Genomic DNA, 26,181 nt, shown 5'->3' on the forward strand with positions numbered 1-26,181 from the left:
CATCAAGGTTATATGTTCGATTAAAATAGACTCGGTGATTACATAGGCTTCATCAGTAAGTGATCATTTCAATCAAGAGGCACATACATGTCATGGGTGCGGGGACTACATACGCTTGCAATCCTAGGAATTCGTGTGTTGTTCCCCATTCGCCCCCAAACCCCACAATTAGTTTATGTCATGTTGGACCTGACTGACACAACAGTTACTTATCCGGAAGGTGTTAGTCGAGGCTTGGGGTGTGTCCACACACAACATCGTTCATTCAGATGAAAAGCGCAAACACAAACAGAAGTCGTTAAATCTGAAATGGCAAACGGATGGGATGAGTGAGTGAATGAGTGTGTCTTCACCTTTGGATGATGTCGGGGTCAACGAATGCGCATTATTATTTATAGATACTCACTCCTTAATTAGTTATAGAGATACTAATATTAATAATAATATTACTTTATCAATCAATCAATCAAATATAAATATAATATAATTTAAATAATAATTATAATAATTATATAATATAATGTCCAAGAGTCCATCCACTTTTGGTCAACAGGTGTTGGCTTTGTGCCAAAAGTGTTACCTGATTAAAAGGAGGAATCGTTTGGAGACTGCTACCGAATTGATAATTGGTGTACAATATATTATTATATTGATTATACTTAAATTGGTTATACCTTCATCAGTTGGTCAGAATAGTCAAATGTTCCAATCAATGCCTGCTTCACATGTTCTACAAACTGATTCCAGGCTGTTGGGATATGTCGATCAATCTAATAATGGTGGTCCTGGTATGGCCGCACAATTACTCAATAACACAATGATACCACTCAATCAGACTGTTGCATTTGGCAGTGAATCTGAGATGATCAAAGCATATATGGACAACAAACAAACATATTGGGGCGGTATAATATTCTCATCAATCGACCCAGCCAACAACACAATCAACTACACCATTCGTCTCAACAATACCTACAACTACGATATCCAAGACTCACCATATCCATTCCTCCAACAAAGTATACTCTCTGCATTTGGTAAGTACCCCCCTCCCATCAATCAATCTTGGAACTATCCCACTCACTCAATCAATAATCAAACATATTTAGCATCAATCAAACTTAATATACCATTGAATATATCACTCAACTCTACTCAATATTCTATACCAGCTAATAAGTTCACACCTACAACGTTCAATTATCTATTCCCTATATACTTCCCTCTATTATTTATGTATTCATTACAAGTGTTGATTATATTATTGGTCACAGAGAAGAAGGATGGTATTAAGGAAGCACTCAAAGTGATGGGAATGCGTGAGTCTGCCTACTGGTTATCAAACATCATAATGCAGACCATTATGAATGTCATCCTAATCATATTCATCCTAATACTTTGTTATGCTACCAAAGTATTCACATCAACGTAAGTACCTACAGGAACTATTCCAACACTCTATCACTCAATTACTAACTCCCTGGAACTATTCCATTTTGATCAATCAATCTAGTAATCCTGTTATGATGTTCTTGATATTCTTTTGTTTCTCAATGACATTGATCGCCATTGCATTCATTGTGTCGGCATATATGACTCAGCCAAAGATTGGAAGTATGATCTCTGGACTTGTCCTGCTTGTTGGTGTTGGTCTATCTGTCGTCCTACAATTCGTTGTCAAGAAGAAGAATGCCGGCATCCGTTTCCTCTTCTTCCTCATCTCCCCATGTGCATTTGGCGAGTACCTCGTAGCACTATCATTTGCCGAAGGTCAGAAAGAAGGTATGTTCACTCGCTCATTCATTGTGGCCATACCAAGTCCATCGCGTGATACTTACACCTCATCATACATTATCCACATGTAGCTGTACCATGGGATGATCCAGCATTCACTGAGGCAATTGGATTCTTGATCTTGGACTTTGTGCTGTATTCATTGATTGCTTGGTGCTCGATCGAGGTACATGAGGGTGGCAACAACTTTAGGATATTCTTTAAGAGGAGCTATTGGCAACCAAACCGTGGTCAGACCAAGGGCAAGTCATCAAAGGATGGTCATGCAATGCAACAATCCAATGGCATTGAGATCGTGGACTTGGAGAAGGTCTACGTATCAAAGACCACCAAGGACAAGCAAGTACGTGCGATCAATGGACTCAACCTAACTGTTCCCGCTGGTACAATCTTTGCATTGCTCGGTCATAATGGTGCTGGAAAGTCGAGCACAATGAACATACTCACTGGCATGATACAACCATCTGGTGGCGATGCCTTCATCAATGGACTAAGCGTCAAGACTGACATGGATCAGATCCGCCATCACATTGGATTCTGTCCCCAACAGAACATCGTCTATGCTCAACTCACATGTGCACAACATCTCCGTCTGTTTGCAAAGCTCAAGGGTGTACCGGCCAAAGAGATCGAGGAGTCCATCGCCACTTCGCTTGAGGAGGTTGGACTCACGGACAAGACGGACGTGCCAAGTTCAGATCTGAGTGGTGGTATGAAGCGACGTCTGAGTCTGGCAATGGCATTCATTGGCGACCCATCAATCGTCTTCCTTGACGAATGCACCACTGGCCTCGACCCATTTGCTCGTCATCAGGTGTGGGCACTGTTGCAGAAGAAGAAGCATGGCAAGACCATTATAATGACCACTCACTTCATGGAGGAGGCCGAGTTGATTGGAGAGTCAATCGGTATCATGTCCAATGGCAAGCTACGTTGCTGTGGCACATCACTCCAACTCAAGTCCGAGTTTGGTCTCGGCTACATCCTATCATTCACATTGAATGGTGGTCAAGACAGCACCATCACATCATCATTCAAAGACTATGTCATGTCAGTGTTCCCCGATGCAGTTCAAAATGATACACATGTCCTGTCTCCACCATCCTCCAAGACCAAGACATTGAAGGACCACGATCATCAACATCTAAGTGAGCCTGACATACCAATGGACATGGTACCATTGAGTGGTGCTGGTGGCAGTGGTGCAAGCTCCCCCATCAACAACTCTAACAATACTCCTATATATGGTCACAAAGACATTGAGATGACATTCTCATTATCACATCAAAAGTCCACAGAGAGACTATCAACATTCTTTGAAGAGTTGGAACAATCAATCCAACAACGCTATGGCATCAAGTCAATGGGTATCAGCATGACCACACTCGAAGAAGTATTCCTTCGTATCCAAACAGAAGACCCTACTACTACAGCCAAATAAACATAAACTTATTAATAGCTTCAGACTCTTTGACCTGGTGTGTCTCAATTGATTGAGAGTTATATTCTCTCTCTCTTAGTGTCACTCTCTCACACTCAATCACTTACTCACTCTTGGTTGGTCAAGTGGGAGAGTAGTATCTTGCGGGTCAGCAAACAACCTAGGTATTAAGAAACTTCTGAGGATGCCGTCGATCATTCAGAGAGTGGCAACGTGTCGATCAAAACACACACACGACTAGTTGTTGGCATCAACCTACCCCCTCCACGCATTGTCCGTACATGGTTGTGGTGTTTGTGTGTGTGTGTTTTGATCAAGTGATGACGGGTGGGGCTAGGCGAAGTGTTGCCATGTACACCGGTAATTGCACCAACAACAACAAGTATTAGTTAGAATCTCAATGCCTTTGATGCCAAGAAAGGATCGCGCGTGTGTGTAGGACCCAATAAAACACTTCCAAGCATTAACGTTTTATTTATCATTATCTTCGTCTGACCCTTCATTCATTCATTCATTCATTCATTCATTCATTCATTCAATCATCAACAATTGTTCGTCTGTCATATTTATTAATATCTAGTATTTGGAGGTCCAAACAATAGGTATTATCTACTTATATAAATATATAATATATAATGAATAATAATAACAATATAATATTACGACAAAGACAACGACGACAACAACAATGTTATATAATAATTATACTTTCATTAGCCAGTATAATGCTGATGACGATGATTAATAGTACTGATGCATTCACTGTTCAGAATGCAACGGTTGTTCGTAAACAGGGATCTTTGCTTGGTCTTTATGCAGACTTTGCAGTGATGGAGGTCAACTTGGACAGAGACTTGTATATAAATCATGCGATTGCTTGTGCCAACTACACATCGCCAACGCCATTGCCAGAGATCGATTGCACCTGTGACATGGCCAGTCACGACAGATGTGGACAGTCTGCCTCTGGGCATCCTTCATGCAATTCAACGGCATGCACGCCCACCACCAACATATGCACACTCGATTGGAGCCAAGTGTTTGCCAATCAAACCTATCACTTCAACAATGTTACCGAACTACTGTTACTAAGATACAAGCCAACAAACAAATATGTTGAAAGTACAACTGTTCGTATCGTGTCGTCATTGTCGTCGTCGTCGACCATCCATGTCCTAACCCCTCATTCAATCAATCAATCATGTGATGGCACTCACTCACTCGACCATTCGATCACTCGATCAATCGAACAATCGATCAAACATGTTTAGTTTTACTTTGCCTTGGAGTATGGAGAGCCAGGCGTGTTCTTGATGGGCGGTGGCACTGGTGGAAGGATGGGCGACTCTTCGATGTTGTCAGAGATTGTGTTTACGATATGCCCGCAAGATTCTATTTGGACAAATGATACATATCACATGACAGTGTTTGATACAATGAAGACAGTGGGATTCAAATCACCTTTCTCTTTGTCGCTCACAATCTATTCGGCGCCAGTCAATCCTGTTGTAACCACTGCACCCAAATGCACAAATATCAGTGCCGCCGCCGACTCACCCAAATGTATCAACGATGGAGAGCTGATCATTGGTGCGGGTTGCGAGCAAAGGACGTTCGTGGTCGACCGTGACATGACCTTCTCATTCATGTGTCCCATGACTGGAGGGTCATCAATCTTCATCTACATTCAAGATGGCAGGGATGCCTCTCAAGAAGACAACAAATGGGCCTATGTCAACAATGCAGGTAAGTAATGATGATCATGATCAGTGATACCTTGATCCATACTCACTCAATCCTCTCTTCAATCAATCAATCATCAACTATAGTTGACAATTGGGGCTCAATAGTTATTGGACCATGGCCAAATGGAACGGCAAGGATATTGCATATTTATACAATGCCACAGGGAGGATGCGGCTTTTCTTATACTTGTGTGTTTACATCACATGCACCATTGTTTAGACGTCCACTGACGGATAACTATCCTCTGGCCGGTGTATTCAATCTTCAGAACTCAGCCAGCATCATTGCGACAACAATGGGTGGAGTAGTGATCTCGTCAAACAATGTCCGTTTGCCATCATTCTTGTCGATCAACTTCCCAATGATATATGGCGATACATTCTGGCCCGTCCCACAGCCGTTCAGGATCCAACCAAACACTGGCTTCACTCCCTACACATACACGCGACTTCGTATCCTCGCCACGGACAACCAGCCCAAGAACAGGACGTTCCAGGCTGCCTTCCGTCTGGGCTTCTCGACCTTTAGCTCATTCGTGTCCGTCGAGGATGTCGCTCAGTTTACTCTACAGTTCAACAGTGTGTTGGTCGATGTCGATGGCAAACCCCTGGACAATGCCGTGAAGCTACAGTTGTTGGACACGCCACCATGCAACTACGCCGACTACGCGACGTTCTTTGAACAGGTGCAACGAATTGAGGGCAACGTCACGACCGAGACGGACTTTACTCAGATGTACTCTTACAAGTTCAACCTTGAGATGTTGGCATTCCGCGACGCTTGGGTTGGCTGCACACAAATGTCCACCAACTACCTCTCACTTCAGAACACCACAACGATCAAAGAGACAACCGACTGTCCATCCCCTACCGATCCAAAGTACGCCAATGACCCCTGTTGCCGAGAGGGTCTCCAATTCGCTCAGTGCTGCGTGCCCAGACAACTGGGACTCACCAGGTTGGACCTGACCGCTGTCAATCAATGTATGTATCCATACTCAATCAATCAATCACTCGCTCACTCATACTCACTCACTCTCAATCAATCAATGTAGCCACTGTCAATCAACAATGTTCAAGCCCTACATGTGTTACATCTGTGCTCAATGACTATTACTCTTCGACTTCATTGATCAACGATGGCGATTGTAGAGTGCCCAAGATAACACAGACAAAGGAGATGGATGAGTTGATAGACACGATCAGAATGTGCAAGGAATCGGTATACAGTGATGTCTATTGCCAGACCGATGCAGACTGCACTCGCGATCAGGGCAAATGCATATTGTACTCGCGCAAGTGCATGCCCAAGTTGGAAATCCAGGACCGTTCATATATCAAGTGCATCATAGACAATGCCAAGGCATCAATCATCTTCAATGTGCTGCTACAGGCCAACATGGCCAAAATGACGGACAACAGCACAGTCCTGGCCGATAAGCTTTATGGCGTGTACGCTGCCAATGACTGTGTGGCGCTATCCGGCAACACCTTCAGACAAAAGTACAACATCAAGAACTCGGTCTACTGTCCTAAGCCATACCTACAGCCGTCCTGTCTGGATCAGACGTGTGCACTACAGCACGACACTTGCTTTGACCTTCTTGCGCCGTCTTGGGAGTTGCAGAGGGCAGGCTCAGACAGTTGCTCGACGCACATGTGTACGTCCAAGGGTTGTTTGTCGAGCCAGATGATGTGCACCAACTGCACAGAAGAATACTGCGGCCACTGCACGGACAATCATTCATTCTGTCACAACATCAAGGAGTTGAACGATACTACTTCGTGCTCGAATTCAGGCGCGGTGTGTCTGCTGCCCAATGGCCTTTACAATCGCACCATGACACCTGATCAATGCGCCCAAGCAGGCCTTTGCTCACAAACCTGCGGCTACACATGCGTTGGCACATACACTGGATGCTACAGCACAAATTTCAATTCAACCACTTGCGCAGCGACCTCTGGCGCTACATGGAGCACAGCCTTCACAGTCTGCCAGTTCGCCAGCATGAATCAACAGGACTGTTCAACCAACGGCCATCAGTGGGAAGACTGCGCGACACACGGCAACTCAGAGTGCCTCTCCAAGAGTCTGTCCAGCAACTCATCGAACCCATACAATATCAGAGGCAACAACTGTCAGGTACAGGCCAAACAGTGCAGCTCAAAGGCCGAGTGCGAGCAAGCGTCGGGCTCATGCTCTGATCAGTTCTACTTTGATAACAAGGTGCTCTCAAGCTACCCCTCGGGACTGGGCAAGTGTCTGCGCCCACATACCAACGGTACGATAGGCCTCGTTCCCTCGTGCCTCTACAATGTTGTTAATCCCGACAAGGACTCGCCCAGGGGATGCTATGCCTCATCGCCCTCGGTGTTCAGAGCTGCGGACTGCCCCGCTGGCTACACCTGGTGGGCACAGGCCAACAACCAACAGCAATGCGAGTCGCAGTTTGGCTGTCTGATGCCCGACTTGTCAACCTACGCACCCGACAACCAACGCCGCTACAACGAGATGACCGAGTCACAATGTGGCGGCTGCGACAACTCATACAAATGGGGTCCAATGTTCAAGTGGACGCCCGGCAAATGGTTGCCTGGAGTCATGGTCAAGCCACAATGGCTCTCAGGTGCACAAGTCAACTTCACAACATATCAGCCCGCGCTGGACTTCCAGGCGTTCTCCACCAGTCTGATGAACGGACTACAAATTGAAACATTGCGATACGAATCAACTTGCAAGGTACAGCGACTACAGGACCAGGTCAACTCGATAGCGTGCAGCTGCAGGGGTCCAGGTGGCCCTCAATGCTTCCTCTCCAGCTCCGTGCCCATCAAGAAGGTGATAGCATGCGCCAATGAAACGTCGTCCTACCAATTCATCACTGGCATTCTGTTCTTTGACGAGCAGTCTGTGGCCATGTCCTGCAACAACCTCATTGTGTCACAGGTCACACGCCAGAACTTCAAGTCCTCAAAGAGTGTGGTGTCGCTCAGCTCGGACTTTGTCTCGTACAAGCCGCCCATCGATTATGGCATCACCAACAGCAAGGGAGCGTACATTGGACAGGTTAAGAACGATGGTGTGGAGATCAACCCCAATGGCGCCACACACTTTACGATGTGCCTCTCAGTGGAGGGCGACGCCACGTCCAAGGAGTTCCCTGTGTCCGACTTTGCATTGTTGCTCGACAAACAGTCATCCACATTCACGCCCATCAACGCAGTCATCACGCAAAGGATCATCAATGGCACAGACTACATTTGCTCCAACATCAGCATGACTGGTACCACGGCACAGACGTTCTTCCCCGTGTCCAGGGTGTCACAGTGGGAGGACGCCAAGAAGCGATACTTTAGCAACACGGACGAGGCCTTGCTGTTCACGCTGGGCACATTGTTTGGCGTGCATGCCTTGTGGGGCCTGTTCCAGTTGGGCTTTGTAATGTTCACGATTGTCAACCGCGATGAGAAGCCCAAGCTGGTGCACCTGCTTATCCTCAGCATAACAATCTTCATCTCGATTCGCTGCATATACTTCCTGGCGCTGCCCTCTGGCACCTTTTACAACTCGACGATAGCCGACTACGTCCTGGTGGTGCTACCCACATTCATCTACTTCACATCATTCTCGATCATCATGGCGTTGTGGTACGTGGTGATTGGAATCAACATGCAGGAGGGCAACTACATGCAGCGACTTCGACGTCTGATCATCATCGTCAACAGTGTGCTCTATCTCCTGTTCGTCTTCATCATCCTCGTGTTCAACTACACCAAGAATGGATCGCTGGTCAACAACTGCAAGGGTCGCTTCATCGACACGATATCCAACACGAGGGCACAGCGCATCATCTCGATCTTTTACGGAGTACTCCAAGCGACCATCTCATTGTTGTTTGGTATCACATTCATTTATCTTGGCCAGCGCATCCTCAAGATCATCAAGGGCAGGACGACAAGGGCCAAGGCACAACCTGACGCCAACGCCACGACAACGACTGGCGGCAACAACTTCCTGACTCGCTGGTTCACATCCACCATCCAGACCAAGATCTTCTTTGTGACAGTCACCTGCTCAATCGGTCTGATACTGCACAGTGTGTTTGTGTTAGCACTGGTGTCGTCGCAATGGTCCAATGTGACGTTCAGCTTTGTCGGTCTGATCATCACAGAGATCATACCAGTGATGACCATCTTCTTTGCCTACAACCAGGGTCAGGTGTTCAGTTACATTATTCAGAAGCGATCTGGTACATCTGTTGCCGGCTCGAACAAGACCAACTCTCGATCGGCTTCCATCTCAGACTCGAGCAGTACCAAGATGAAGCAGATGAGTTCAACATCATCATTGTCAATCACTCAACAATAAGTATATAAATAAGACTTGCGACGACGCTGTCATTCATTCATTCATGTATCTTGAGACATTCTTTATTATCATTCAATTGTCCAAGCCATCCTTACTCCCATGGTCTGTCCTCATATCCATAGCCAGCAGTGTCATCACCAACGATACGATCCTTGACCACCAAGAGACTGCCAAGGAATGAGTGCCACAAGATGCCAGAGTCGCCCCACATGAATAGGGCCATGTCCCAGAGGAGTTCGATTCCCTCGTTGCGACTATCAATGCAGACACAGTCGATAATGTTGACGATGATGTCCACCTCCTCCAATCCAACAATGTCATTATCCAGTGCCTTTCCATAGATGCGCTCATATACAGGTGCCACCATGCTGCGGAGCAGAGTGTCATATGCTTGGCCCAACTTTAGTGCACTCTCCTTCAGCTGTTGGTACTGGCTCTCACAAGATTGGTGGTTGTGTGGTTGCACAAAGTACTCTTCCTCCTTGCGGTCAGTGATCGTGCCGATCATTGAATCCTTCTTGGCAAAGCGGCGAGGGTGGGCATGCTCGGCAACACTCATGGCGGCGTTGAGGATACGGTGGCGAGCATTGCAGAGTTGCCAATAGTGAGTGGAGACAAGTGTGAGACCACTGACAGCATACCTGTGAATGTCGGCAACATATTCGACACCGGCTAGGGTGACGGCAAAGGCATACTCGATGCCAGGGTACTGTCCATCACGGGCGCCCAATGTGAAGAGTATGTTGGAGCAGTCGCACACACTCAGATCGTAGCCATAGTCGGGAACGTCATGGATCACTGAGGCGAATCCAATTGCCATATAGGCCTCATCATCCATGCTGGAGTTGACTGTCGCCTTCACGAACGCTGCATCGATCACACGGTAGTGGAGCATCTTGGACAGATCTTTCCATGCGCAGGCATTGATCAGATGGACACCAGATCTACGCATGTTGTCCTCATATCGTTTCTTGGCACGCACAAACTCATAGCTGATAGAGGTAGCTTCAAAGCACGATTTGATACCGTCCTCACCAGTGGAGTGCACCTCGGCTATGCGATCAGCAATTCCAAGGATCCACATGCGGATGGCTGGCATCGTCCTGTCGCCTCCATAGTCATAGAGGAACATGTTGTCGATGTGTCCCATTCCAGTTCCCAAGGACTTGCCAAACACGAATCTGTTGTATAACAAGCTGTTGGCCACGGGCATTGGTGATGTACTTAATCCTTTGAGTTTCAGGGATTCACATATCGTATCCCATTGAGTGTTGCCAGTGATGACTGCGAATCCACTGCCCTTGGACATATTCTCTATGATCTTGTTGGCTTTGGGACGGTAGACCTTTGAGTAATCAATCTTGTAGACAATGAATGGACTGTTCTTGGTGACCACACCAGAGCGAAGGGCAGTGTACATCTCAACTACGCGCTCCAATGTCCAGATGGCCCAGATCTTGGCTAGGACAACTTGAGCACAACTGTCCATGTACTTGGCCAACTCATTCTGGAATACGGCGACCTCAGGGATGGGACTGGTCCCCAAGTTCTCAATGGCACCAGATAAAAGAACACCTTTGAATAGGCCATGGATAGGCCATGGTTTATCCTTTTGATTACGCTCACCAAGGTTGTTCTCCTTCTTGATGTCTTCAAACTTGACAATGACATTGCGATCCTTGATCTGGACGATACCTGCGAGTGGAGACTTGAACGTATACTTGGAGAGGTCAGCTGAGTTGATGATCTTGGAAATACCTTGGGTCAAAGGATTGATGTAGTAGTCCTGCCAGGCGAGTGTTGCTTCTTTGGACACGATGATCTTGATTGGATGGCGATCGAACCTGCCAAAGGTGTACTTCTTGGTCTGGTCACCCTTCCACCACTTGGCAAGGTCCTTCTCTCTCCAGTGCTCGACACCATTATGTTTGACCTGCCACACCTCAAAGAAGGTATTTCCTTGGTTGATGGCCATGTATGGTGCATGGGTGACGAATGTGTTCTCGGCACAGACATATGGAAAGCAACCCCCAACCTCGGGCTTGAACATGAAGGGAACAATCTGGCCAATAAACTGGTTGTTATTCTGATTGCTGGCCATCGAACACATACGGTCCTCCTCAGCGGTGAGGTTGTAAATATTCTCGCCAGCAGACCAGTGAATAACACCTGGATCCTTACGAACGCGTAGTTCATCAGGTGGTAGACGGTCCAACTTGTCATTCAAATAAATGTTGTCAGCGGCCTCCCACTTCTCACTTGGATATAGTTTATCTTTGGTCGGTCACTCCAAATCTAAGTTCCAACTTTGTCATGTATAAACAAATGATTCATTGAACACCCACCCTTAAGTTCTGTTTCCTAAATTGACATAGACATTCTTCATAACTATTATTGACAAGACATTAGGTTTGGAGGGGTAGGGTGTCTAGGGTAAGGGTGGGTACTGTACACTCGGATATTCCTAGTGTAGCCGGTAAAGAGGAGTAAGGGTATGAATAATATGTTAGGCCGACAAAATTCATTTAATGTTTTTTTTTATTATTATTATTAATAATGAATATAACCACATTATCTATATTATTTATTGTTGTATATCTTGTACTGGATTTTATTCATAAGAATAAAAAACTATCAAAGTATGATCCACCAGGTGCTACAGCCTTATCTTTACTTGGTAATCTACATCAAATTGGATCACAACCTCATAAAGGTCTAGAGAACATGGCAAAGAAATTTGGTCCAGTCTTTAGATTCTGGATTGGCGATCGTTATGCAGTGGTGTTGTCCGATCCCAATATCATCAAAGAGATCAATGTGAAGCAGTTTGATAATTTTACCTATCGAGCTATTTCACCTACCTTCGATGTAATGAGTCGATGGTCTGCTGATTTAACTCTGGCTCGAGATGAAAGATGGCACCATGTCAGAAAGTTAATGTCCAATGCCTTCACTAAGACAAAGTTGAGAGCTTACACTATTGTAATTGATGAGCAGCTCGATCATCTAATGTTGCAGATGAATAATTTCATGAAGAACAAACAACCAGTATGTAATAATCATTCTCAGGAATAATTCCAATCAATCAATCACTCACTCAATCATTTGAAATAATAGTTCTACCCAAGGAAATATTTGCATAAGTATTCACTCAATATGATATTGAGTATGATGTACTCTGAGGAGATACCTCAAGAGGAGGGGCAGGAGGGTAGGATGGCTACATTGTTCCCGCCCATGGAAATTATTTTGAAACAACTTGGAACTGCCAACTTGGGTGATTACATCAATATCTTGAGACCTCTACGAGCACTCAATTACAAAATATTCGGGTCAGAAACGGAAAAGTTATACCAAATCTCCGAGAAGATCTACATTGAACATGTTGAAACACTGATGAGAATAAGTATGTTGTTGTACAACAATTCAAATTAGATAATTCGCTAATATATAATTTACATTCATAGCCCTAGAGACCTGTTGGACAACTTGATCATTGACTCAAAGGGAGAGGAGGATAAGGAGTCAGTTATCATAGTATGCAATCACTTTCTAATGGCTGGAAGTGATACATGTGCTTCAACTGTTGAGATCTTCATGTTTATGATCAATAATCCAGATATCCAGGAGGAGATGGCTACTGAGCTTGCAAGAGTAGTTGGTAAGGGCAACCGTGCATCTGTTGAACATCGTCCAGAATGTCCTATCTCCAATGCAGTGATAAAGGAGGTGATGAGAATAATTCCAGTCGCTCCACTTAGCCTGCCCCGTCAAGCCAAGGAATCAATCATCATTGCTGACAAGTACTTCATTCCCAAGGGTGCAATGGTAATCAACAATCATCGTGCTGTGCATCATAACACTGACCACTGGGACCATCCAGAGAAGTTCATGCCCCAGAGATTCCTGGACGATGGAGAGACTCACAATGATTTCCTCCTACCATTCAGCTCTGGTCCTCGCAATTGTGTCGGTCAGAACCTTGCAATTGAGGAGGTGTTTGTAGCCTGTGCCAACAATGTACATGCATTCAAATTGAACTCAATCGATGGCAAGCCAGTCAATGAAGATGAAGTCTTTGGATTGACCATCCAGCCAAACCTTTTCCAAGTGTGTCTCGAGGCCAGATCTTAGGACCTCTAATTAATAAATTGTAAATAATAAATAATTATAATATATCATATCATTCATTGATGATACATACATGTCTTTGATTGATTGTTGATCAGATCGACCCACTCACCACACACACTCTGATCATCCAATCCAATTCCCTAATTCATTTGTAGATCAACTACACTCAAATGTGTGTGAACATGTAATATTGCAATGGATACAAATAATAATTATTACAACGAACAAAGTGGAGTTCTTCAATATTTGTAATTACCGGTTGATATCGACATCGACGAGAGTAAGGATAATAACAAAAACAAATAACATCCACCTCCTTATACGGTATCCAACCATCAACCAAACAAACAAAACCGAACCGACCCCTATATTAACATCGTTTGATGATTCCAGGATTGGTATAGTGACCTCCCAACATGTTGAAAGGTGGCGATGTTGATAGATGAGTAATGAGTAGTAGTACAAGTTCATTCATCATTCAATACGTCTATCACTAGTATTAATACTACTTACTTAGTTTAAATAACAATGGTTTCCAACCCAAATGACACTCCTCTTCGCCTTCCCAACACCAAGTTGTTCATCAATGGCAAGTGGGTAGACCCAGTAGTTCCCAAGACACTCGTCACTATCAACCCTGCCACAGAGAAGGTCATCTGTGAAGTGTCAGAAGGTTCATCAAAAGATGTCGATATAGTATGATTCATAATTCAACTCATCTACATCGGTCAATTCAAGATCATTCACACAATCAATCAAATGTCCAACCAACATATTTAGGCTGTTGCAGCTGCCAGAGAGGCTTTTGAAAATGGTCCTTGGAACAAGATGACTGCCCAGCAGCGTGGAAAGTTACTCTTCAAGTTGGCTGACCTTATTGAGCAGAACAAGGAGTGGTTGGCCACATTGGAGACAACAGACAATGGCAAGCCATACTCGATGGCACTTGACTTTGATGTTGCTCAGAGTGCAGATACAATCAGATATTTTGCTAGTATGACGGATAAGATACAGGGTAAGCTGATCCAGGGTTCAGAACAGAAACTCACAGTCTACACCCGCCACGAGGCTGTTGGTGTGGCTGGCTGCATCACTCCATGGAACTTCCCATTCTTATTATTATGCTGGAAGATTGGACCAGCCCTCGCGGCTGGTTGCACTGTCGTTGCCAAGCAGAGTGAGATCACACCACTGTCTGCACTTGCCCTCTGCCACTTGGTCGAGGAGGCCGGCTTCCCTGCTGGTGTGTTCAACCTGGTCACAGGTTATGGTCACACAGTCGGAGACGCCATAGCCAGACATCCAGACATTGACAAGATCTCATTCACTGGTTCCACAAGAGTTGGCCGTCTGATCATGGAGGCAAGCGGCAAGAGCAACCTGAAGAAGGTCACCCTTGAGCTGGGAGGCAAGAGCCCAAACATCATCTTTGATGATGCTGATCTGGACCAGTCTGTCATGGGCTCAATCTTTGGAGTCTATATCAACAGTGGTCAGTGCTGCGCTGCTGGCTCCCGTCTGTTTGTCCAAGAGGGCATCTATGACAAGTTTGTGGAGAAGTTCACTGAGGCCGCCAAGGCACTCAAAGTTGGCGACCCATTCACAGGAGTCACCCTAGGTCCATTGGCCAGCAAGGAGCACTTTGATCGTGTGATGAACTATCTTGCTATTGGTCGCAAAGAGGGTGTCAAGGTGTCTCTCGGTGGTGAGCGTCTATCAAACGTAGGATACTACGTCCAGCCAACCATCTTGCACGAGGTCAACGATGACATGTGTGTTGCAAAGGAGGAGATCTTTGGACCAGTGGCTTGCATCTTCAAGTTCAAGACTGTCGAAGAGGTCATCAAGCGTGCCAACGACACTCAGTACGGTCTTGCCGCTGGAATCTTCACAACAAACCTCAACACTGCTCATCGTGTTGAGAAGAAGCTGAGGGCAGGAGTAAGTAATCACTCTCGACCGACACTAATTGGGCAATCATTCGGAATCATTCCACTCACTGACACATCCAACTCTATCAATCAATCATTATAGACTGTCTGGATCAATGATTACGGTTATGTTAACTCCTTGATACCATTCGGAGGATACAAACAGAGTGGATTTGGAAAGGATTTGAGTGAATATGCCATTCAAGAGTACTGCTCAGTCAAGTCTGTCATCATAAACCATGGACAGGCTTTATAATCTACTTATTACAAATTGATTGATTGAACGAATTAATCAATCAAAGAACAACTCGCAAAGGAAGGAAGAAGAACAGTAGATCATCAATCCAATTGGTTCGGTTCTTCTTTTCACCATCTTTAGATATTCTTTTTGGGCGATTTCATTAAAAATTAATTAAAACAATGTTGTAAAATGTCCACTGATCATTCAGTGTCTCTGAAATGAAATTGATAGGGCCTGATGGGGCTGTAGAGTGATCAGTTCGGGACCAGGTTGACCATTCTTGGTTTGGTTTGTTCGACATAATCATTCATATCATTTAACTATTACCATCACATACTTCTTCACTCAAACATATAATAATGGATACCAACCCAATTGATACTCTTCGCCTTCCAAACACCAAGTTGTTCATCAATGGCAAGTGGGTAGACCCAGTCGTCCCAAAGACATTCGTCACTGTCAACCCTGCCACCGAGAAGGCCATCTGTGAGGTGTCCGAAGGTTCATCACAAGATGTTGATTTGGTATGATTCATCATCATGATCACACAATCTCACTGATCACTCAATCAATCTAACTGATCAATGTCCATCCAACATATATAGGCTGTTGTCGCTGCCAGAGAGGCATTTGAGAATGGTCCATGGGGCAAGATGACTGCCACACAGCGTGCCAAACTACTCTTCAAGTTGGCCGACCTTATTGAGCAGAACAAGGAGTGGTTGGCAACATTGGAGACCACTGACAATGGCAAGCCATACGCCAATGCACTTGGTTTTGATGTTGCTCAAGGTGCCGAGACCATCAGATACTTTGCTGGTTGGGCCGACAAGGTCCAGGGCAAGCTGATCCAGGCTGCCGAGCAGAGACTCACCGTCTACACACGCCACGAGGCTGTCGGAGTTGCTGGTTTCATCACTCCATGGAACTTCCCATTCCTGATCATGTGCTGGAAGCTCGGACCAGCTCTCGCTGCTGGTTGCACTGTTGTCGCCAAGCAGAGTGAGATCACTCCACTGTCTGCACTTGCCCTCTGCCACTTGATCGAGGAGGCTGGCATCCCCGCCGGTGTCTTCAACTTGGTGAGCGGATACGGTAGCACCGTCGGAGACGCCATCTCGCGTCACCCCGACATTGACAAGATCTCATTCACTGGTTCCACAAGAGTTGGCCGTCTGATCATGGAGGCGAGCGGAAAGAGCAACCTGAAGAAGGTCACCCTTGAGCTGGGAGGCAAGAGCCCAAACATTGTCTTTGACGATGCTGATCTGGAGCAATGCGTCACTGGCGCCATCAACGCCATGTACATTAACATGGGCCAGTGCTGCTGTGCTGGTTCCCGTCTGTTTGTCCAAGAGGGCATCTATGACAAATTTGTCGAGAAGTTCACCGAGGCCGCCAAGGCACTCAAGGTCGGTGATCCATTCACCGCCGTCAACCAAGGTCCATTGGCCAGCAAGGAGCACTTTGATCGTGTCATGAACTATTTGGCTGTCGGCCGCAAGGAGGGTGTCAAGGTGTCTCTCGGTGGTGAGCGTCACTCTGACGTTGGCTATTACGTCCAGCCAACCATCTTGCATGAGGTCAACGATGACATGTGTGTTGCAAAGGAGGAGATCTTTGGACCAGTGGTCTGCATCTTCAAGTTCAAGACCGTCGAGGAGGTCATCAAGCGTGCCAACGACACCGAGTACGGTCTTGCTGCTGGTATCTTCACAACCAACATCAACACTGCCCATCGTGTTGAGAAGAAGTTGAAGGCAGGAGTAAGTCATCATCTCAATCAATCACTCAATTAATCAATCACTCACTTACTCAATTACCCAATCAATCATTATAGACTGTCTGGATCAATGATTACAACTACATTCACTATTTGATCCCATTCGGAGGATACAAACAGAGTGGATTCGGAAAGGACCTCAGTGAGTACGCAATCCAAGAGTACTGCTCAGTCAAGGCTGTCATCCTCAACCATGGCCAGGCATTGTAAACAACCTACATGAATGAATGAATCAATCAATCATTTTATTGACGATATATTATAGATTAGCCATCGATTTGGTTGGAATGCATTCTTGACACATGTACTTGGGTACTCATAGTAGTTGACCATTTGGTAGCCAGTGTACACGTCTCTTGGTATATTGGGAATGGCACATTGTGCAGAAGGGTAGACAGTGGTCGGTATACACTTCTTGAACTTGAAGCAACTGTAGTTCTCCTGTTGGTATGTGCCCAGGTTGTCCTTGGGCCGGGCACAAGACGTGCCGCTAGGGAGTCCATCGCACACTGGCACGGGCAATCGATGGAAGATACGACGTATCGTCATGTGCTGGTCCAAGTCAATCGATGTGATTTGGATAATTGCGCGGTCGGAGAAGAGCAGATCGTCCCAGTCCCATTCCAGGGGGTAGGGTGGCGGCACGTATGTGCGGAAAGTGATGAAGCGATTTGTGTTGATTAGGTTCGCGCGTGATGTACATGTGCTGTTGCCGCATGGGCCACGTTCAAGCATATAGAAGTTGTTGTCTAGAAAGTTGATGATGGGTTGCTCGTACGCCAGTATGGGGAGCGCTTTGTATACCCATGCAATGTAGAATATCAAGTATTGAGGGAAGAATCCATAAACAATGAATGCATTCTGATCGTCGAGAAAGTCATCATTGTTCATATCAGGTGCTAAATATATTATATTGGTCTCTTCTTGTTCGGATTGATTATAATTGTTTGTCAAGTAGACACTGCTGTAAGGACATGATCGACGCGAGTGGCAAGTTAGAGGTGCCGGTGATGCAGTGCAAACCTGGCACTTCCTCGTATGTAAGTCGAATTGATAATATTTGGCCACACTGCTAGTTGATGATATCTGTATTACTAATATAAAGACTAGTAAAAGTCCTAGGACCAGGGTAATTGTATTCATTGTTGTCGTGGTGAGGGTGGGATTATTCCTAAATTCCTAAATTCCTAGATATTATTAATTCCATTGATTGAGAACCTAGATGAATATATTCAATACAATATGATATGTCAAGGAAGTCTCATATCATTCAAATTGATTAGTGTGTATCAGTATGATGGTGTGAAGTGTGATGTGCGATCAGACGAATGTGTTTGAATTATGATGACAATCTACATTCACACCCTTTGACGAACTCACTACACAGAGATAAATACATATTTTATAAATATACATATGATATATATATAATTTAACTCTAGTTAAACATTGCTAATCTTCTCTTGATCGTGACCATTGATTATATAAGTAGGTCCAGCTGGTGGAGATGAATCTGATTTTGATAGTTTCTGTTGATCTGGCTTAGATGTAGACTCTAACATCTCAACTTTGTAATCTTCTGGTGATGTTGATATGTGGAGTACCAAACAGATACTAAATATTGCGACTATATTTGATGCCAACAATATCCAAAATCCATAACCTGGTTTGAAGTTATTACAATAATCTGGATTGGGTAAGGTTGATGTTGAGGAGGAGGAAGTTGCTGGACACCATTGCTCCTCTTGTTTGAGAAAGTGATTGAAACTGATAAAATATAGTTGAGCAAATATTTGTAATATTACTGCAATGAAAATTAATATCTTGATTGTTTGTCTAAGACGTATTAATGGTCTTGGTGATAATGTAAAGAATAACGATACTCCTGCAAAGAACCAACTGAATAATGCTAAACATATTGAGACCAGAGTAGGAACAAATACATTTCTAAGACTACCATATTTGATTAAAGTAGGTTCCTAGTAATAATACATTATATATTAATATATATTTATGGTTAATAATTATTTTAACATAAACATACCTCATTATTTGATGTATTCTTTAGATAGACACCCATAAATGTGAAAGATACTTCTATATCACTGCCTTGATGGATAATGTACCATGATGTTGTTGTACTGACAGCTGTTACTCCTATTTGAATACAAACAAATCCAAGTAGGAGGAATGTACTTAAAATAGTGCAACCTTGTTCAAAGTTCTTCATCTTGTATTTATGTTGTTTAGGTAATAATTAGTATTTTAATATTGATTTGTATTTACAAAAGTATGATTATTATTAATATTGATTCACAGGTCATTTATATTTGATTGGATCACATGAGTGAAATTGGTGAAACTGTGTGATTGTGATGATGGTGAATAAAGGGGGAACCAGGCCTCTTATTGATCATAAATGGGGTATTACATTGACGACATTAATGGGGAGACTCAATATAATAATTCCTGGTTATTCAAAACTCATTCAAAGATTAAGATGTTTCCGATATCAATTATCAATAGCCTCATTTGAAGTTCATTCCCTGGTTGGTGAAAGAGAAATTATCAATTTTATTATTTGTTAGTTAAATTGAACTTCTAATATATTTAAGTGATTATTGATCCAATTTAATGTTAAGTGATCACTGATAAGTCAGAGTATGGAACTTATGATCGTGTCAATACTTAGTTATTGCAAAGTGCACCGAGACTTTAACTCCGAAGGGACGAAAATGACCCAACTACCAATTTGTCAACGCAACAAAGTCATCACATTTGTTTGAATTGAATGAGAGATAGAGAAAAAGAGAGATAGAGATATAGAGATGGATAGTTTATTTAAACAAGTTCTAAATAATAGATGGTTGTCTAAAAAGTTGTTTGATAGTGTTACATTGGTACATCAAAGGTTAATGCAACCAAAAGAGAATTATGTATTACTAGATTGGAATGCATTGGTTGGTCATTGGTTGGCATCAATGAATGCCTATCTATTGCCAGATAATGATGATCCTTATAATGGTACAAGCATACAATTCACAGTGGGAGATGTATCTATCGATCAATATCAAGGACATCGTTATATCATTGAGTACTTAAGAGAACATCGACTGAACGACGTCTTTACCTGCACGCCAAGTATGATCGACACAATGTCTGCACTGGGCATATACGACCTTGTACGATACCTACATGAACACGGTGCATGTGCATCGACCAATGCAATGGACCATGCTGCATCGCTCGACTTGATCAAGTTCCTACACGACAATCGTAACGAGGGCTGCACAGAGAGCGCGATGGACAATGCAGCGAGTAATGGAAGGCTTGACATTGTCGAGTTCCTGCACAACGAGCGAACAGAGGGCTGCACACACAATGCAATGGACTTGGCTGCCGGACATGGCTTCCTCGAGGTCGTGAAGTTCCTACACGACAAGCGAACAGAGGGCTGCACGACCGAGGCTTTGGACAAGGCCGCGTCAAACGGACACCTCCCAATCGTCGAGTTCCTGCATCAACATCGCACAGAGGGCGGCACCACGGAGGCCATGTCCTATGCTGTGAGCGCTGGACATCTCTCTGTCGTCAAGTACCTTCATCAACACTTCCCCAGCTTCAAGCTCCCACAATATGCGATGGATGGTGCCGCGAGGAATGGCCTGCTGGACATCATCGAGTTTCTTCATGTCAATCGCACGGAAGGATGTACGTACCAGGCGATGGACTCTGCGGCATCCGGTGGCCACCTCCCTGTCGTAGAGTACTTGCATAACAATCGTACTGAAGGCTGTTCAAAGAAAGCAATGGACTGGGCAGCTTCTAATGGCCACATGGACATGGTACTATTCCTGCACAACAACAGGACTGAGGGTGCGACAATTGACGCGATGAACTTGGCTGCATCTGCAGGTCGCTTGGACATGGTTCGCTTTCTCCACGAGCAGCGCACTGAAGGCTGCGACTACAGCGCCATGACATGTGCGGCAGCGGCCGGATACCTGGACGTCGTGCAGTTCCTTCATGAGAACCGAACAGAAGGCTGCACAACTGACGCGATGGACGGCGCCATTCGAATAGGCCGCATGGACATTGTACAATACCTGCATCATAATCGAACAGAAGGCTGTTCAGACAACGGATTACTCTACGGCATCTACAGAGACAACACAGATCTGATGCGATTCCTCTTCAAGAACTATTTACATATCATCGATGGTAATTCTTCCAAAAAGATGGTCCAGGTCTACTACAACCTATTTGCCATGGAGAACAACAGTGTTTCCGTCATTGCCGCGCCGGCTGTCCCTGGAATGCCATGAGGCCCTGTCATTGTCCTCATGAGGCCCTGTCATTATCTTGCCTCTGTCCTGTCCATACTTCTATCCTGTCTCTATCTTGTGATGCTTGTCACAAGACAAAGTTTGATGATGATCAGCAAACACACGTTTTTGACTTTTGATGATCATCAAAAAACCACACAAAGAGAGTGCACTCACACACAATCAATCAGACGGTGATGATCCAAAAACAGATGGTGGCCCACCTGTTCAAATAAAATGGATTCACCTGTTGTACCTTACCTTGTGCACAGGGGTGTATTAACACTTCATCAATCAATCAATCAAATCAATCCAATTTCTCTATATCTCTTTATCTCTCTTTATATATATATACATAACTTAAAGAAATGGCATCAATAGTATTTGATAACAGCCTTTCAGGACAGGTCAACCAGTTCTTGGGCGATGTGGACGATTTGCTAACCATCAAGACTGGTTCGCCCGCAGAGAAGTTGATCAACTTGTTGCAGTGTGATGAGAAGCCTGTGCGTGAGAACGCAATGGCCTTGTTGGCATTCGCCAACCAAGCAGCCACCAACAAGGATGCCTCACGTGAGGCCGGCCTCATCCCTGTCTTCCTTCGTTACATCACCCCTGCCACCCTTGTCGAGTCCGCGCCAATGGTCAAGCACGCAGTGATGGGTCTAATGTTCCTTGGTAATCACTGTACGTATGATTGATTGGGCGAGTGAGTGGAATGATTCCAGGTCATGGCGTTCCCAGACTGACCCTGATCCCCTATGGTGATCACAACAAACAGCTGATGTCAACAAAGAAGCTATTGCATCTGTTGGTGGCGCAGACTCAACTTTTGAGTTGATACGTGAGTTGTTGCCAGCGATGGCAACACCACCAGCAGGCGCCAAGAGGGATGATGTGCAGCAGTCACTGTCACACTCACTCAATCTTGTAATCATATTGGCATCGTTGGCATCCATCAGAGAAAAGATTGGATCCGTCCAGAACTTCCTCGTACTCAACAGTCTGCTTGGCTTCGAGGATGCCAACCAAGAGTTGCAAATCCAGATCCAAGAAAAGTCACTATCCTGCGTCAACAACATCTGTCTGCACAGTGAGTATCCCGCCTATAGAGTTCGGATCCTATCCCCTTCCCCTGCCACTCCCACCTAACGCATCACTCACTCATCGCGCATACACAGAGGAGAACAAGGATCACGCCAGAGTTGCTGGAACTATCGAGGCAGTACTTAAGCTGTTCCACTCAAAGAAGGCAACTATTGTGGACAGCGCTGTTAGAATGATTTACAACATGACCATTGTGGATGCCAATCGTGAGGCACTCCGTCAATGCAAGGGACTCGAGGCACTCGTCTCCATCCTCAACCAACAAGATGCCATCAAGCTCATTGTACTCAAGGCCATCTCAAACATGGCTGTCGACAGTATGTTTACCTACCCTTGCCCTTACCCTAGCCTTAACCCTAACCCTTACCCTCATTCAATCAATCAAGGACAAACTATTGAATATATGATCAAGAACAAGGAGGCAGTGTTCGACCCAATCCTTGCCATGTTCCCATTCGCCAGTGGAGCTGAGGGTGTGTTTGATCAGGTGTTGTCCATCGTCCAGAACCTCGTGTCTGAGGATAACTTCATTGAGGATGTCTCAAAGATGGGCATTCTCGAGAAGATTGTCCAGTCCATCAAGGGCATGCCACTCACCAACACTGCCCAGCAATCCGTCCTCTTCAAGTCTGCTTGTATTATATCCGCTTTGGTAACAATTGGTATGAATTACATTAGATTGATTAATTTGGAATGATTCCACTAACACTCAATCAATCAATCAGAGGACGTTCAACAGGGTGCAGTTGAGAGTGGAGTCGTGGCTATACTGATTGACTTGCTCAAGTATCAACCAGCTGATATTAGACGTGAGGCTGCACGTTCATTGGCCAACGCCACACCATACTATGATGATGTTCGTGGTGAGGTTGGCAAGCTGGGCGGTGTTGAGCTCTGTCTCGACTTGCTCCTCACCTCTGACAAGGAGCTCACCAAGCAGGCAGCACGTGCCCTCGTCAATCTTGCACGTAACACTCACAACGAAGAGAAGTTGTTTGAGGCCAAGGGTATTGAGCACGCCATCCGTCTGATCAACTTGCCAGAGAAGGACTTGAAGATGCTCGGCACCAAGCTGCTGGTGAACCTGTCTCTCAATGAGAAGGCTCGTATCTCATTCTGTCAGAAGGGTGGACTGTCCATTGTGCAGACCCTATTGACCTCGCCCGACCAGGAGTTGCAACTTCAGGGCACCAAGATCATCACCAACTTGGCCATCAGTGGTAGAAACCGTAAGCTGATGAACGAGAATGTTCCAGAGCTCCTGCCAGCCGTCAAGGCCCTGCTCAACTCTTCATCCGCCGAGATCAAGACTCAAGCCGACGTTGCCATCAACAACATATCCTTCCCATGTATGTACTTACTTCACTTGATCATTTCAATCAGCTCCATTAACATGTACACTCCACCACAACAGATGAGAAGAGCTATGAGGGACTGGACTTTGGTCTGGAGGAGCAGTTCCCAACATTCATGACCCCAACTCAGTATGAGCAGGATGAGGATGATGAGGATGAGGACAAGGAGGAGGCCCAGAAGATGAGAATGTTGGAGGAGGAGGAGTTGCGCCAGGCTGCCGAGACAGAGATTATTGAGAGGAAGAAGATCATGGAGGAGGAGATGAAGAGGATCGAGACCAGAAGAAAGCAGGAGGAGGAGAAGCGCAAGCAGGACGAGGAGGAGGCCCGCAAGAAGAGAGAGGACGCCGAGAAGGCCAGACAGTTGGCCGAAGAGATGGAGCGTCTCAGAATCGAGGCCGAGGAGAAGCGCAAGCAGGACGAAGAGGAGGCCCGCCACCAGGCCGCCCTTCAGGAGGCCGAGCGTCTCAAGAAGTTGTCCGACCAGCAGGCCGCCGCCGAGCGTGCCGTCGCCGAGAAGCAGGCTGCCGAACTTGCCGCCCGTCTCAAGCTCGAGGAGGAGGAGCGCAAGAGATTGCTGGAGGAGGAGCGTGCTCGCAAGGAAGAGGATGAGCGCAAGAGACGCGAGGCTGTCGCCGCCGCCGAGAAGCAACGCTTGTTGGACGAGGAGCGTGAACGCAAGGAGCGTGAGGAGGCCGAGACACGTCGTCGCCAGGAGGAAGAGGAGTCTCTCAAGAGGATGCAACAGGAGATCAAGGCCCGTGAGGAAGAGATCAAGAGAAAGAAGGAGGAGGAGGAAGCCAGAAGAAAGCGCGAGGAGGAGGCCAAGCGTCTGCAGGAGGCTCAGGACAAGGCGTCACAGGAGGCTGCCAAGGCTGCTCAAGAGGCTGCCCGTGCCCAGAAGAGGACACACATCGTCCAGGAGATCATGCACGTCGAGGCCAACTACGTGCGCAACCTCGGTCTGATCGTCAAGAAATTCCTCAACCCTCTGGCATCGGCTGGTGCATCCAAGCGCCCAATCATCACACAGGACAAGATCAAGTCGATCTTCTCGATCGTGGAGATCATCCACAACTTCAACAGCATGCTGTCGGACGGTCTTCAGTCACGTGTCAAGCGTTGGCTCGCCGACAACAAGAAGGACGTGCTGATCATTGGAGACATCTTCATCAAGACCACCGACTTCATGACTGTGTACTCGACCTACATCAACAACTACAATCACTCGATCAAGACACTCAACGAGCAGAAGAAGACCAACTTGCCATTTGCCCAGTTCATCAAGAAGGTCGAGGCCGACCCCGAGCTGCGCGACCAGGAGCTCGAGAACCTGCTGATCAACCCCGTGCAGCAGCTGCCACGTTACGTCATGTTGCTTTCTGACCTGATCAAGAACACCAACGAGGACCACCCAGACCACAAGTCGCTCGTCGAGGCCCTCGAGAAGATCCGTCACATCACCTCCTACGTCAACGAGCGTAAGCGTGATGCTGAGGACGCCATGACCATGGTGAACATCCACCAGAACCTGCGCGGCAAGGTGCCACGCGACTTCTTGGCGCCACACCGCAAGTTTGTCAAAGAGGGCAACATCCAGTTTGGCTCAGCCAGTGGCTCTTTCAAGGACAAGGACCCAGTAGTGTTCCTCTTTTCGGACATGCTGATGATGACCATCAAGCATCCAAACAAGCCCAACGAGTACAAGTTCCGCTACTCGGTGGACCTCACACACAGCACCGCCATCGAGGACTTCCCTCGCATCAACAACGGTTTCATCGTCAAGGCTTCGCAGTGGTGGATGTTCTCCTGTCCCACCCCAGCCGACAAGGCTCAATGGGTTGAGACTCTCACCAAGGTCATCCAGGCACTTCCAAAGAAGTAATCAATCTATCCATCAATCGATCAGTCTGTCCATCATCAATCCAATCAATCCCATCGTCACACTTCAATCAT

At 45.8% G+C, this 26,181-nt stretch overlaps 9 protein-coding genes across 9 annotated transcripts; 7 read left to right on the plus strand and 2 right to left on the minus strand.

The window, feature by feature from the left end:
- Positions 1–817: 817 nt before the first annotated feature.
- Positions 818–3,235, plus strand: SAMD00019534_009390 (hypothetical protein; the record flags this gene model as incomplete). The annotated part of the gene is made up of 4 exons (XM_012902906.1): positions 818–1,037; positions 1,110–1,428; positions 1,514–1,782; positions 1,866–3,235. The coding sequence occupies 4 exons, from the start codon at positions 818–820 to the stop codon at positions 3,233–3,235; spliced, it is 2,178 nt and encodes a 725-aa protein (XP_012758360.1).
- Positions 3,236–3,966: 731 nt separating this feature from the next.
- Positions 3,967–9,349, plus strand: SAMD00019534_009400 (hypothetical protein; the record flags this gene model as incomplete). The annotated part of the gene is made up of 4 exons (XM_012902907.1): positions 3,967–4,365; positions 4,507–4,981; positions 5,065–5,964; positions 6,036–9,349. 4 exons carry the CDS (start codon positions 3,967–3,969, stop codon positions 9,347–9,349), a joined length of 5,088 nt encoding a protein of 1,695 aa, XP_012758361.1.
- Positions 9,350–9,440: 91 nt separating this feature from the next.
- On the minus strand, positions 9,441–11,459 carry SAMD00019534_009410 (hypothetical protein; the record flags this gene model as incomplete). The annotated part of the gene is made up of 1 exon (XM_012902908.1): positions 9,441–11,459. One exon carries the CDS (start codon positions 11,457–11,459, stop codon positions 9,441–9,443), a length of 2,019 nt encoding a protein of 672 aa, XP_012758362.1.
- A 446-nt stretch (positions 11,460–11,905) lies between these two features.
- Positions 11,906–13,480, plus strand: SAMD00019534_009420 (hypothetical protein; the record flags this gene model as incomplete). The annotated part of the gene is made up of 3 exons (XM_012902909.1): positions 11,906–12,397; positions 12,467–12,755; positions 12,816–13,480. Coding segments are annotated over 3 exons (1,446 nt in total), but the record flags the coding sequence as incomplete, so codon positions are not given.
- A 531-nt stretch (positions 13,481–14,011) lies between these two features.
- Positions 14,012–15,670, plus strand: SAMD00019534_009430 (hypothetical protein; the record flags this gene model as incomplete). Its single annotated transcript, XM_012902910.1, has 3 exons — positions 14,012–14,179; positions 14,264–15,424; positions 15,518–15,670. The coding sequence occupies 3 exons, from the start codon at positions 14,012–14,014 to the stop codon at positions 15,668–15,670; spliced, it is 1,482 nt and encodes a 493-aa protein (XP_012758364.1).
- A 344-nt stretch (positions 15,671–16,014) lies between these two features.
- SAMD00019534_009440 (hypothetical protein) lies at positions 16,015–17,648 on the plus strand (the record flags this gene model as incomplete). The annotated part of the gene is made up of 3 exons (XM_012902911.1): positions 16,015–16,179; positions 16,261–17,421; positions 17,496–17,648. 3 exons carry the CDS (start codon positions 16,015–16,017, stop codon positions 17,646–17,648), a joined length of 1,479 nt encoding a protein of 492 aa, XP_012758365.1.
- A 30-nt stretch (positions 17,649–17,678) lies between these two features.
- Positions 17,679–18,329, minus strand: SAMD00019534_009450 (hypothetical protein; the record flags this gene model as incomplete). Its single annotated transcript, XM_012902912.1, has 1 exon — positions 17,679–18,329. One exon carries the CDS (start codon positions 18,327–18,329, stop codon positions 17,679–17,681), a length of 651 nt encoding a protein of 216 aa, XP_012758366.1.
- Positions 18,330–20,551: 2,222 nt separating this feature from the next.
- SAMD00019534_009460 (hypothetical protein) lies at positions 20,552–21,757 on the plus strand (the record flags this gene model as incomplete). Its single annotated transcript, XM_012902913.1, has 1 exon — positions 20,552–21,757. A coding segment is annotated over one exon (1,206 nt), but the record flags the coding sequence as incomplete, so codon positions are not given.
- Positions 21,758–22,122: 365 nt separating this feature from the next.
- On the plus strand, positions 22,123–26,110 carry SAMD00019534_009470 (hypothetical protein; the record flags this gene model as incomplete). Its single annotated transcript, XM_012902914.1, has 6 exons — positions 22,123–22,450; positions 22,545–22,856; positions 22,945–23,187; positions 23,257–23,532; positions 23,596–24,219; positions 24,285–26,110. Coding segments are annotated over 6 exons (3,609 nt in total), but the record flags the coding sequence as incomplete, so codon positions are not given.
- Between the last annotated feature and the right edge of the window lie 71 nt (positions 26,111–26,181).

This window comes from Acytostelium subglobosum (genome assembly GCF_000787575.1).
Source record: "Acytostelium subglobosum LB1 DNA, scaffold: scaffold2, whole genome shotgun sequence".
Taxonomy (NCBI): Eukaryota; Evosea; class Eumycetozoa; order Acytosteliales; family Acytosteliaceae; genus Acytostelium; species Acytostelium subglobosum.